Raw genomic sequence first — 13283 nt, forward strand, 5'->3', positions numbered from 1 at the left:
GAGAGAGAGAGGGCGCTCCGGTGGGGAGGCCCTGCAGGAGGAAGGACTTGGAGGTGGGACCCTTTGAGCTTACTCTGGAACATGGGGGCTCAGCCATCTCCACCACCCTCTCTGCCTTCCAGTTTATGCTCTGGGACTTCCAAATTGCTTGTACCTTCAGCAGCACGAAGCCCACCATTTCACACTGCCACGAAGTCCGGGGTGGTGTGGACCCCACTGCAAATCCCCAAGCATCCTGAGGACAGGGTGGAGAGTCATTTTCCTGCGCTTTCTCTCTCTCTCTCTCTCTCTCTCTCTCTCTCTCTCTCTCTCTCTGTGTCTGTGTGTGTGTGTGTGTGTGTGTGTGTTCTGCCATTTTTGCTCTGCTTCCAGAAAGGACTTGAGGCAGCTAAGTGGTATTTAAAGAAGATTAAGCATTTCTAGGGAGGGAGGCTGCAGCAGGGTGAGCACTGGTGTGTGAGAGACCCGCTAGGAGGCTGCTGTGGTGACCCAGGGCCCTGGCGGGGAGAACCTGCCCTCTGTGACCCACCACACTCCCAAGCCCCGCCATTGCCAGGAACGGTGGGACTCACAGGAGAGACCACGGGCAGGCTGTGTTCTCAAAGAAGATGCCATTCACAGCACAGCCCAGGACAAAACGGGCCTTCCCTTGCTGAGTCACAAGAAACCAACTCCCGACAGAAAAGCTGACCAAGGGCTTCCACAGCTTACTTTCTGGAAGACTTAGCCAGTTGGGCTTGAAAGCATCTTCTGATAAATGAACCTCAGCAGTGAGCGTCCTGAGATCGCTGTCTACCCAGGGTGACTGTGGGGGTGAGCCAGGCAGTTCCTGCCTCCTGCTTGCCTCTGACCCCAAAAGAAAGGGCAGTGGGGTCTGCCCTAGAGGCTGTCGGGATTGCATCACACATAGTCAGATAAGGATGGGGAGAGCAAAAGGGTAGAGGCCCCGTCAGAGCTTATCTGGGCAAGGTCAGGACCCCAGAGCAAGGAAGACGCTCTGGGAGGAGGAGAGAAGGGAGCCATCTCCACCCTGAGCCGGGTAGCAGGGAGACAGGGGATGGCGAGACTCCCCCTAGCCTGGACTGCAGCTACCAGCCTGGCCATGAGTCCCAGCATTTGCCCCCTGCAGGGGAGGGGAGAGGCTGCCTCCGATGGTCCCTGATCTGGGGCTGGGGTACAGATCATCCTGGGTTTCTCTGTCCGGTAGGGTAGCACAGCAGGCTTCACAGTCTCCCTCGTGGTGATGAGAAATGTCATCGTCCCAGGACCTGGTGGGGGCTGAGCTCAGGCATGCAGAGAGCAGGGTGAGGGTGAGGGCTGGATGGGCTCCTCTAGGGCCCCGGGGCCACCTGCACACAGCACCCCCTGCCTCCTTGGGTGAAGCTGCCAGCAAGGTCCTCATGTCCTCATGCCTCAGGAAGGAGACTTGGGAACGATCCACCCCCGCCCCTGCCCCACAGGCATCCAGCTTCAGCCCGGCTGGGCAGAGTGGCAGACTCTAGGAGTGGAGGGAGCCATCCTGAGCATGGGGAGAATATAACCAAGGCTTGATGCTAACCCTGCTTTCCAGTAGAAATAACAGCAACCAACATGTATTAAGGGCTGGTAGTGTGCGGGGCCCTGTGCGGAGCCTTTGCATACACTGCCTCACTCGATCCTGAGATGTGGTAGCATTGGTGATGTGTAATTTTCATACATTCTCTGTCTGAGATTGAAGTAGCTATTATTGACCCCATTTTACATGTGAGGAGACTGAGGCACACAGCAGTGACCCTATCCTGGTGCACTCTGGTTCCTGTCTTCTAGTGAGGTGCTCAGGTGTGATCTGACTCCCCAGACCCTACAATCTGCTCTGGGCTTCCCGAGAGCCCCCTCTGCAGCTCCAGCTGGCGCTGACCTGGCCTCCCAGCGCTTGGGACTGGGCCAGCCATTTCAGACCCCCTCCAGCTCCGGGGACCCCCTGCCTAGCTCCTGGCTGGATGCCAGGGGACATTTCAGAAAAGGCACAGTCCTGCCCTCAAGGAGCAGGGAGGAGTGCAGCCCAGGGAACACAGCTGAGGTAGGAGCTGTAAGGCCACAGGTAAATGAGGCCCTGCTTGGAGAATGGGTCTCCAGGTGCAGGTGCCTGGAGGGGAGCACTCGACAGCTGGAGCTGAAGGAGGCGCCCCAGGGCAGCCAGAGCTGAGCAGACATTGCCCTAGCAGGAGGGCATTGGAAGGGGGCATGGAGAGATGGAGGCCCTGTCCCAGATATCAGGATGCCCAGATGGAGAGGCTGGTTGAGCTGGGCATGGAAGCCCAGGGTCCAGGGGAATCTCCTGTTGATGCCGTCCTGGCCAGTGGCAGGGGCTTCCACATTGTGGGTGGCTATCACACCAGAGCAGCAGTTCCCAAAGTGGGGTTCTCCTGGGAACTCATTACGAATGCAGATTTTCAGGCCCTGCCCCAGACCTGCTAAATGAGAAATGCTGGGCGGCAGAGCAAGGCTGTGTTCTCCCAAGCACTGCTGGGGATGCTGGTGCTTCTTAAAGCATGAGGCCCTCTGTACTGCAGGAGGGACAAAGTCGCTTCAGGTTCAGGGAGCCTGGGGCCTCTTTCTACTGCTAACCCTCCATCCAAGGCCAGAGGGGAGCTGTGTTCCTTCACCTTCAGCAAGGAGGGACCCGTCTCCCTGCTCTGGAGAAGCCGTGCTGCCTGCCCGCAGGTCCGGGTGGGGCAAGCAGTGCCCTCCCCTCTCTCAGGAGTATTGGCCGCTGTCGCTCCTGCCACCCTATGCCCAGGGCCTTGGCAGGGACTGAGGCTTTCCGTCAGCTGCTGCCTGTGGTGACTCGGCTCATCATCCTCTGCTTACACAGTGGCCTCTGACACCGCCTGTGCTCATTCACCCAGAAAGATGGCATCGAGAGGAAGTCGGGAGGCAGGCGGAGTCTATCTAGAACAACCACCCTGCCAACTGCAGACGCCACCCCCGGGCACCCTCTGTGTCTCCACATGCATCCAGGAGTTGTGGGTGCCCCTCCACGGAGCCACCACCTGCCCATATGGCTCCTTTGTGCAAATTAGAAGTTACCCCTTGCTTCAGGCAGACCCATCCCATGCCCAGGTGCTTGTTGAAGAGTAGAGTGAGTATTGGGTTTCAGCTCCCACTTGCCATTTCCTTCAGGAGCTCTTGTGCAGTGAACAGTCTGGACAACTATACTTGGCAGCCCTGTTCCCTGGGCTCCTGTTGGCTCCCATCACCATCCCACTGGCTCTTAGGGGCTTAGAGCACAAACCACCCAGCTGCCCTTTCACTCTGGGGAGACCAGGGCATCCATTTCCACGCTCTGCCTGGTCCCTTTTGCCTATGTGCTTAGTGGGGAGTGGCTGGGATCTGTTAATTCATGCCAAGGGCTGGATTAGACGTAGAGGACTCCAGGGAGTCACTGAGCCCAGTCTGCCCATCCTGCAGATGAGTATACTGAGGCCCTGCAAGTTATGTGGCTTCAGGCAAGTCACTGCTGAGACTTGTTTCTCCTTCCCAGCGGCTTTCTCTCTTTGGTCTTGAGCACTTGTTTTGTGCAAGGCTGAACAGGCATTCACCCCTCCTTCACAGAGGGGGTTGCTGACACCCGGGGAAGCCGAGCTATTCCCCCAGCTCACGCAGTGAGTGGATGGCCTGGTTGGATCTCAGTCCAGGCTTCTGGCTCCTCCCAGGAGCTTCCCAAAGAGTTTCTACCAGAAAGCAGACCCTGTTCCCTGGGATCCTGTCCTCCTGCTGGGGTGCGTGAGCCCCCAGGGCCCCGCAGTGCACATACCTTCACCCAGTGCCTGGCCTCCGACGAGCAAGGACACGCTGTCCTGGGGATGCAAGCTCCTGGCCCACATCCCTTGACCAGATAAACACTCCCCTACAGACACTCCAGCCTGAAACACCAAGTGTGTTCAAGGTCAAATGGGCTGGCCTGGAGAAGGCCTTGAGTCCCTGATCCATCCAGCAGCCCTTCTCAGCCGTAGCTGCACCTTGGAACCACCCGGGGTGCTTTGAGACACACTGGGCCCCTTCTCCACATTCTGATACAGCTGCTCACGGGTGGGGCACAGCCTGGTATTTTCTTAAACTCCCCAAATTGTCCTGTCCAGCAGGGGTGACCGCCAGGGCTTACCCTCAAGGGAGGGACACTGGACGATTTGGCCTTGGAAACCGCATTATATTGCTAACCTCCTAGACAATGGGAAGAAAGCACTTGGTAAAATGCAAGGTAGTTCATGTAAAGCCGAAAACTCTGTTTCCAATGTAAACTGACAAGCAGAAAGTGGGGGAGTTCACTTGTTAGGGTTAGGGTGAATGAGGCCTCAGCTGCTCCAAGCTGGGCAGGAGCCGGCAGTGACCTCTCATTGCCCGAGCTAATGTCACTTCCAAGACTTGAAGAGATTGGGGGCGTGGGAGGCCAGAGCGGAGCACCCATGCGCAGACACGGTCCTGTGGTCTTGCACTTTAAGGAGGATGTTTACAGGCCAAGGAACGTCCCATAACCAGGGACAGCAATGGAGAAGGAGCTAAGGAAGCCAGGGTGGGGGTGGGGAGAGTCTGCTGGAGCAGCTCAGACCCAGGGGACCTTGAGAGTGGGCTGCAAATAAGGACGTGAAGTCTGATGACAGATGGGAAAGGGCTTGGCCCAGTGGGGTAGAAGTTAAGAGATTTCAGCTCAACACAGGAAGCAATTGTAACAGTCACAGGCTGACGGCAGCCAGCCGGGTGGGAAGGAGTGAGCTCCCGAGTGGGAAGGAGACCCAGGGACCGTGTCTCCCTACACCCTTAGGGAACACCTGCTTCGGGCAAGCCCTGAGCTGGGCGCAGGGGAGGACAGTTCCTGAAGGGCCTTTGCCTGGTGGGGGATTGGCTCACCCTGGGTTTCTCAACCTTGGGACTGTTGACATTTGGGGTTGGCTGATTCCTTGGTGTGGGGGTTGTTCTGTCCCCTGCAGGGTGTTGAGAAACATCCCTGGCCTTGACCCACCAGGTGCCAGCAGCGCTGTGACCCCCAGTTGTGTCAATCAAAATTGTCTGCAGACACTGGTTGCTAACTATGCCCTGGGGACAAACCCCCCCTCCCCCCTTTGAGAGCCACTGGTTTGGAACAAAGGATCTCTACCTTGGCTGCACATTGGAACCCCCAGGGAGCTTTAGAAAATACCAGTGGCTGGGTCCATGCCCAGAGGTGTGATGTCATTGGTCTGGGGGCAGGCCCAGGCAAGGGGGAATGTGGTTTAAAAGCACCCAGGTGGTTCTAATCTGTTGCGAGGGGTTCGAGACCCCCTGGTGTACATGGTTGTTTCTCAAACTTGACTTGTCATAAGAATCGCCTGGATAGTGGCTCAAAAGAAAGCCCCCACCCCTTTAATTAGGATCACCTGGAATTCTCAGGCTGCAGTCGGAGGGCTGGGAGAGCCATAATCCCTGTGCTGCGTGAAGCTCCAGGATTCTGAGCTAAGAGGCCTCGCCAGCCAGCCTCACTGGACCTCCTGCAGCTCCCCTCTTCCATCCCAGCGGCTGGGCCTCCTCTTCCCCTCCCCTCCTCCCCTCCCCGCGGACCTTCTCCCAGCCCTAACCCTTCCCCAGCTCCTGAGAGCAGCAGGCAGCCCTGCCCCTCCTTCCTGCTCTCCTCCCAGCCCATGGCTCTCAGCGCAGCTTGATTTAGTAGGCGGTGGAGGAGAAAGGCAGCTTGAAGAGTCACTTAGAGCCTCGGTGCTCACAGCACTTATCTGGAAAGGAGAGGCCAGCGGGCCCCGGGGGAGTGGGGCGCGAGGCTGAGCACCTCCCCACAGGGGCAGGGAGGCTGTGCTCGCAGGGCTGTGTGCACCAGAGCTACACACACCTTCTGCCCCCAGCACCCAGTCTCGGGTCTGCCCCTCCTTGCCAGAGCACAAGGTGTCAGGAGGTCCCCTGCAGTCGCCTCCTGGGGGATGGGCTCAGCTCCTTAAAGCCCTAGGTCAGAGAGCTCAGAGACTGGGTTAGAAGCGATGTCAGGTCGTCTGGCAGGGAGGTGTCCTGTGGCTGCCACCTGGCTTTTGCTGGGCAGGAGGGGGCCCTCCACCCTCCCTTCCCTCAGGCTTTTGGTTGTTTGCTTGCCCTCCTCTCCTGGTGCCTGTCCTCCTTCTCCCCCTCCTCCCTGATGAAAAATACAAAGAAAAATGCGCCAGTGCCCAGGTCTGGGGAGCCCCAGCCCCGGGGATGGAGAAATGAAAAGCGGCCCCAATTAGAGGCTTTGGTTCTGCAAACTTGATGCTCGGCACTTGAACTGTCACGGCGGAGCCTTAATTAGCAGCGGCGGGGGAGAGGTCAGGAACAACTCAGCAGTCTTGACAAGCGCGTTATCAAGTGCAGGGGAGCGGGGGCTGCCCGGGGAGCGCGGGCGGGGGAGGGCGGCGGGGGCGCCGCGGCGCGGGAGGGAGGCGGGAGGCGGGAGGCGGCGCCGGCCGGGCGGGGGACGAGGTGGTGGCTGCAAGGCGGCCGCGCGGCCACGGCTGGCGGTGCGTGAAGCCGGGGGCGCGGGGCCGGGGGGCGGCGTGAGCGGCTGCGGGGTCCCCAGGCGCCCCGGCCCCTCCCCGGGCTCCGCGCCGCGGGCAGGGCGCACCGCGCAGGGACGCCCCGGCTGCTCCGTGCCCCCCCACCCCCGCAGAATCCCGGGGCTCTATCCACGTCTCCGCCCCCTCCGGGCCCGTCCTCTGCCGCCCCGTGACGCCCCTACTGCTTGCCTCTGCCGCGGGCCATGCTGAGCAGCCCCTCCTAGAGTCCCCGGGTCCCGCGGCCCGGGGGGCGGCGCAGGATGCTGGGCATGAAGACCTGGTCGTCTCTGCTCCAGAACCTCAGTAAGTGCCCAGCTCACCGCCCCGTGGACGGGAGGGTGGGGGTCCGGGGTGGAACTTTCTGGGGTGCGCCACCCACCCGGGGCTGGGACTTGGCCCCACACTCACCCCATCTCGCCCTCCAGCCCCATCACCTTCAGGCCACGCACGTGCTCCCCAGCGCCGCCTCCTCATGCTGTCAACTCAGAAGAGAAGCCCTGGGTTGGCTTCCTCAGGTAGAAAACCCTTGAACCCCGCGGTCTGGCTGCGCCTGGACCGCTTCTAGGCAGGCGGGGGAGGCTGGCCTCAGACCCCGTGTAGGAAAGTGGCCGGCGGGTACCGGGCTTGCTGTACCCAGGGCTCTGCCTTAGCCTGGCCATGGGGCTCCTGGAGGTGGGTGCCACCCAGGCAGGGCCCCTCGTGCCTGCAGTGACGGTGGGAAATGGGGCTGTGTGTGTGGACTTCGCGCCCTCTTGCTTGCACAGGTGGGACCTGGGGTGGGTTGTGGTGCTGGAACTCTCAACCTACCCCTCCCCAAACTGCCGGATCACCTCCCTTGCCCCATCAGCTCCCTGGGGAGGAGAACTCCTGGCATGAAGGCCTTGTATCACTGGCGCAGTTAGGCAGCGAGAGGGTAAGAGTCACAGAGCCCGCTGAGGGTGGGTGGCGCCATGAGTCCCATCAGAGAGAGGGTGAGCGAAACTCTGAGGCCCGGGGCAGTGGCGCAAGGTGAGGGCAGTAAAGCTGGCGGTGGGCCACTGAGGTCCCCGGGCTGAGAGGTGGCCGGGGTGAGAGACGGAGAGAAGCCTTCAATGAACAGCAACCCTGGCTACCAAGATCCCTTCGGGGTGGCTCCAGTGACAGAGAATGGGCGGGGATGCTGGTCTCAGGACTGCTCCTTCCCATCCTGACCTTCAGGCACCTCACCTGCGGGCCTTTTCTTCCAGGTGAGCCAGGCGAGCAGCAGGGGGACGACGCCATCCCCCATGCCTGGCCCCTCCTGGCTGCCTCGCCTGCCCGCCCACCCCTCCTCTCTCTGTGTGCACCTCTCTGCCTGTTTGAACTGCAGCTTTTAAAGCTTTTTGCCTTTTGAAAACTCAGGGGGAGAAAGAGTCATTTGTGGAGAGGTCGCGAACGGTTGATGATTATAGTCCAGTGGGTAGAAAGAGCTTAAAACAAATCCCTGTCCATCAGATGTCGGCTTAGGCGGTTTCCAGCGCTCTCCTGGGGGGCCGGGGTGGGGGGCAGCCGCTTAGAGAAAAGGGGAGGCTTTTTTCCTTGAAGCTAAGTGGACCTGCAAAACTCTCTTCTTATTTGGGTGTTTGATCCCTGCTCCCCTCTGCCTGGCTTTCTCTGATCGCCGTTCCTCTGGGTGCCCGGCTGGTGGAGGAGGGCCTCGACAGCCCCTAGACGGCCCCTCGCCAGCTGTGTGACCTTGGCCCGGTCATGCGGTGTCTGGGAGTCTCTGTTTTCCCCCGGGGTGATGGTCATGCGGGTTGCACAGGGTACTCACGAAGCCTCGGGAATGCGCCACCATCTCCCAGGCGGAGGGTGTACCTGGCCTGCAGGGTGTGGTGGTTGGATTCTTTGCTGCTCCCCCTCTGCCACACCGACTCCCCTGTCCAGGTACAGAGGCTACCTGCCTGGAGCTGGAAGGGCCCTCACTTTGTTTCTATAGCCCAGCTAGTGGGGCCGGGAGGAGCATGGCGGCTGGAGAGGCCTGTGTTAAGTGCTGGGTTGACTGCCCTCAGGGGTTGGTAGGGGCCCCTTACGGATAGAATGGGCCCTCCCTATGTCCTTTACCTGTGGTCACACCTCAGTCCTCATGGCAGCGTCTGGGGGAGGGCACTGGCTTCATGCCCTCTCACTTTTGCAGGTGAGGAAACAGCATGCTCGTTTTTCAGGGTCACACAGCTAGTGAGGTGCGGAGGGGAGAGGCTCATGGGAGCCTGGACAGTCCCACTCAGGGGCACGCTCCCAGCCAGCCATCTGTGGCCACTGGCGTCTCTTCCTTCAGCGCCAGAAAGATCTGGTCACTCTGATATCCGGGAGTCTGGGACGGCCCCAGGTTCCCGGCAGCATGCAGCAGTTGGGTGGGAATCCTGGGCTCCTCCATTGGCTGCCCCCCTGTCTACCTGGAGCTCCTGCCTCCCCAGCTCTCCTGTCAGCCTAATCTCATGCTGCTTCTGTGCCATGCCCTGGCCCTTCCCATCTCTGCTTGGTGCCTGGGGTGTAAAGGAAGCATGTAATAGATCCATGAAGAGCGCCAGACCTGGGCTCCCATCTGGGTTCTCCTTCATTACTGCTGTGTGACTTGGGGCAAGTGACCTCACCTCTCTGTGCCACATTCTCCCATTCGTTCCATGGGGATGGCAGGACTGCCCTGCTAAGGGTAAGTGCATCAGTCCAGTTAATGACTGCATACTGTCAGTGTCATAAATGTCAGCTGCTATTTTTTCTTCCACCTGAAAGTTCCTTCCTGCTTTTCCCTACCATCTCCCCATACATCAAGGCCTAGCTTAAATGCCACCTCCTCCAAGAAGCCTTCCAGATTCCACCCAGCCATAAGTCATCTCTCCTGCCTCCTTATGGTCTATGTTGTTGTTCTTCTCAGTGGAATTTATACATTTGTACCTATTTTCTCTCCCTATCAGACAGATGTTCCTCAAGGGAAGATCCTTTACATTCTCATCTCAGAATCTTCCAAGCTGCTGAGTATGTAGTAGGTGCCCAATAAATGTTTGTCAGATGAATAGACAGTAACCATTTTTCCTGCCAGACCAATGAGTGGTTCCACTTCCCAGCTATTCAGTGAGCACTTTGTTCTAATGATAAGTGGAGTCACATCCGAAGTCTGTCTGTACTTTGGGATGCCTTAAAATTGTTTCCAAGTCCCGTGGGTGGATGAGCTCATTGGCAGGGGTGTGGACCCAGCCTAAGAGCTTAGCTTTTCCTTTGGGGCCCAGAGGGCAGGTTCACATCTCAGTGACAGCAGCCAGCTGTGGGAATGTGAGAACACGGGCACTTTGGGTGGAACCACGTGGTCAGTGTTGAAAGGACACGGGGTGGATCATCCTCAAAGCCAGGTCATGGTAACCCGGCTGCCTGCCAGCTGACCTGCTCTGCCAGGGCCCAGGCTCTGGTAGCCGGGAGTTGCTCTCATTGTGCTTTGAAATTCAGGGCTATGGAGCAGCTTCCACGCAGGTGTGGTGATGTGATTACTCCCCAAGCAGGAGTGGCCCCAGGACCCCCTGGGGAGCGGGCAGGGCTGTGTGAACCCTGGGAACCCCTGCCATGGCTGCCAGCGACCGTGGACCCAGGCCAGGCTCTGCCCCTGAGATTCCATGGCCTCAGAGGGGCCCTGCTGGCACACACTGGCAGCTGAGCTCATGGGTCCTGAGGAGTTAGCAGCCCTGGGAGGTGAGGATGGCATTTGGGTGCCTTATAGATAGGGCCAGGTGGCCACGCCTTTGGCATTCTCGAAGACTCACTGCAGGTGGCAATGACAGTGGTATCATTTGTGCTTTTGTCCTCCAGTGAGGAAAGTATGCAGAGTGTTTCCAGGTTTGCGAATTAAATATATAGAAAGGGAGGAAGATGGCTGGGCGCAGTGGCTCATACCTATAATCCCAGCACTTTGGGAGGCCAGGGCAGGCAGATCGCTTGAGGTCAGGAGTTTGAGACCAGCCTGGCCAACATGGCGAAGCCTCATCTCTACTGAAAATACAAAATTAGCCAGGCGTGCTGGCAGGCGCCTATAATCCCAGCTACTTGAGAGGGTGAAGCAGGAGAATCACCTGAACCCCAGAGGCGGAGGTTGTAGTGAGCTGAGATAGTGCCACTGCACTCCAGCCTGGGCGACTCTGTCTTAAAAATAAACAAATAAAAAGGAAGAGGCCAGGCAGGAAGTGGGGCAGGGTGGGCAGTAGATGGCCTGGGCCCTGGCCTCCAGCAGCCGGGTGAGTATGCAGACCCCTGCTGGATGGTGTGGGCACCTGCGTCTTCACCCTTGCCCGGCTAACAGTAAGGAGCATCCGGAGCCAGCCAGCCTGGGTTCGCATCCTGCTGCTGCCTCTTACGGGCTGTGTGCAAGACACTTGACCTGTCTGTGCCCCAGTTTCCTCATCTCTGGCTTGTTCTAGTCAGCTATTGCTACGTAACAAACTACCCCAAGACATTGGCATAAAACAAGAACAAAAATTTTGTTTGCTCGTGAATCTGGGGGTGCAGCTAGCAGCTCTCGCCTGGGGTCTCATGTTGTTGTATTAGACAGGGGCTGGGTTGGGGGCATCTTGCCGATTCTGTACTTGTGCCTGCTGTTTGGGCTGGGAAGGCTCAAATGGGTGGGGTGAGAATGCTGGATTGGTCTCATCCCCCCGTCTCTCAACGTGGTGGCTTTAGCTGGGCATCTTACTTGGCTCCCAGAGCCAGTGTCCCAAGAGAGGCCAGCAGAAGCTGTGTGACCTTCCCTGACCCAGCCACAGGGGTCACGCAGCATCACTTCTACGGAGGCAGCCTTCAAAACTGCCCAGGTTCAAGGGGAAGGTACGGAGATACCCCCTCCAGATGGGAAGAGCGTCAAATAATTTGTGGACGTTTTTCAGGACCGCCACATACCTGCTGGGGGTGTTGGAGTTGACTGTTGATTTGTGTAAGGCACGCTTACAACATAGGGAGTAGTTAGTGAATGTCGGCACATCTCCGAGCTGGGACCTGAGACATCGTCTGCATCAAAAGCTACACAGAGGGACAGAAGAGAATGGGGCGCGGGAGGCGTCGGGGTTGCAGACTCACCTTCTCTCATGCCAGTGAGGGCTCCTTCTCTGCCCACCCCTCACTCTGTCCCTGGAGTGACCCCCTGGCCTCCTCCCAAGAGCCACGGCCCACCTCGAAAGCCTTGCTGGAGGTCCTGATGGGAGATTGACTCCCACCTGTTGGGTCTCAGGTATTTCTGTGCTTGGGGTTCCCTGAACCACAAGAGGGTGGGACAGCCCTAGAGGAATAGGGAATATTCCAGAACCATGGGCAAGGTACGAAACGCTCAGGGCCTCAGCCTCCCTAACTCCTTGAAGGGCTGGACCAGCTTCTTGTGGGTCCCTTTCCTTTTTTTTTTTTTTTTTTTTTTCTGAGATGGGGTCTCACTCTGTCACCCTGGCTGGAGTGCAGTGATGCAATCTTGGTTCACTGCAACCTCCACCTCCTGGGTTCAAGTGATTCTCCTGCCTCAGCCTCCTGAGTAGCTGACATTACAGGTATGTGCCACCATGCCCAGCTAACTTTCGTATTCTTAGCAGAGACAGGATTTTCACCCCCATGTTGGCCAGGCTGGTCTTGAACTCCTGACCTCATGTGATCCACCCCCTTGACCTCCCAAAGTGCTGGGATTACGGGTGTGAGACACCACACCCGGCCCTCGTAGGGCCCTTCTGTGCCTGTGCCACCCAGAAACGTCATCTTGGAGAGCTTTGAGAGCCGGAGGGTCATGTCCCTCCCCTCCCCGCCTGGAGCCACACAGAACAGATGTTGGCAAGAGTGGCTGCCTTTCCCCGTCTACTGATGTCTAAGAGTATGAGCTGGAAGAAGAATAGCTCATCTTAGTGTGCTGGGGGTGTCGACCATCGACACTGGGTTGAATAGGGCCACCCCCAAAATTCACGTCCACCAGGAACCTCAGAATGTGACCTTATTTGGAAATAGTTTCTTTACAGGTGTAATTAGTTAAGCCTCTTGAGCTAAAATCATCCTGTATTAAAGTGGGCCCGTGGCTGGGCATGGTGACTCACACCTGTAATCCCAGCAGTTTGGGAGGCCGAGGCAGGTGGATCACCTGAGGTCAGGAGTTCAAGACCAGCCTGGCCAATGTGGCAAACTCCCATCTCTACTAAAAATACAAAAAGTTAGCTGGGTGTGGTAGCAGGGGCCTGTAATCCCAGCTACTCAGGAGGCTGAGGCAGGAGAATCGCTTGAACCTGGGAGGTGGAGGTTGCAGTGAGCCGAGATCGTGCCATTGCACTCCAGCCTGCACAAGAGCAAAACTCTGTCTTAAAAAAAAAAAAAAAAAAAAGTGGGCCCGAAATTCAGTGACAGGGACCCTTATGAGAGACAGATGAGGAGAAAACACAGACACAGGGGCGGCCACGTGAAGATGGAGGCAGAGATGGGAGTGGTGGGGCCACAAGCCAGGGTGCCCACCAGATGCTGGCAGGGGCAGGAAGGATCCACCTGAAGAGCCTCTTGCAGGAGTGGGGTTGGACATCTGGCCGCTGGGACTGTGAGGGAAGGCATTTCTTTGTTTTTAGTCAGCCAGTTTGTGGCCATTTGTTAAGGCAACGCTAGGACACAGGCATCACCTTTTCCCTACCTTACATGTTTTAAAAATGTGCAATGGTTAAAAATTCTGTCTAACATTCCTTATGGACTCTGAGGCCCCCAGTACTGTGGGGCATAGCTTTGGGG

The 13283-nt window shown here is 58.0% G+C and overlaps 1 protein-coding gene across 7 annotated transcripts in view; it reads left to right on the forward strand.

Annotated features, from left to right (window-relative positions):
* The window catches only part of LOC105496790 (Gse1 coiled-coil protein), a 505942-nt gene that overhangs the window by 285075 nt on the left and 207584 nt on the right, over positions 1-13283 (forward strand). Inside the window, exons 1-2 of one of the 7 annotated variants that reach the window (XM_071085047.1) lie at positions 6588-6851; positions 6974-7063. The exons of 4 other annotated variants lie outside the window; for them this stretch is intronic. In XM_071085047.1, coding sequence (XP_070941148.1) covers positions 6809-6851; positions 6974-7063 — 133 coding nt within the window. In that variant the 5' untranslated portion in view covers positions 6588-6808. Of the gene's footprint in view, positions 1-6586; positions 6852-6973; positions 7064-13283 lie in introns of those variants that run through there. 2 more of the 7 variants (XM_011767405.3, XM_011767401.3) reach the window with 2 other exon arrangements.

This window comes from Macaca nemestrina, chromosome 18 (assembly GCF_043159975.1).
Source record: "Macaca nemestrina isolate mMacNem1 chromosome 18, mMacNem.hap1, whole genome shotgun sequence".
NCBI lineage: Eukaryota > Metazoa > Chordata > Mammalia > Primates > Cercopithecidae > Macaca > Macaca nemestrina.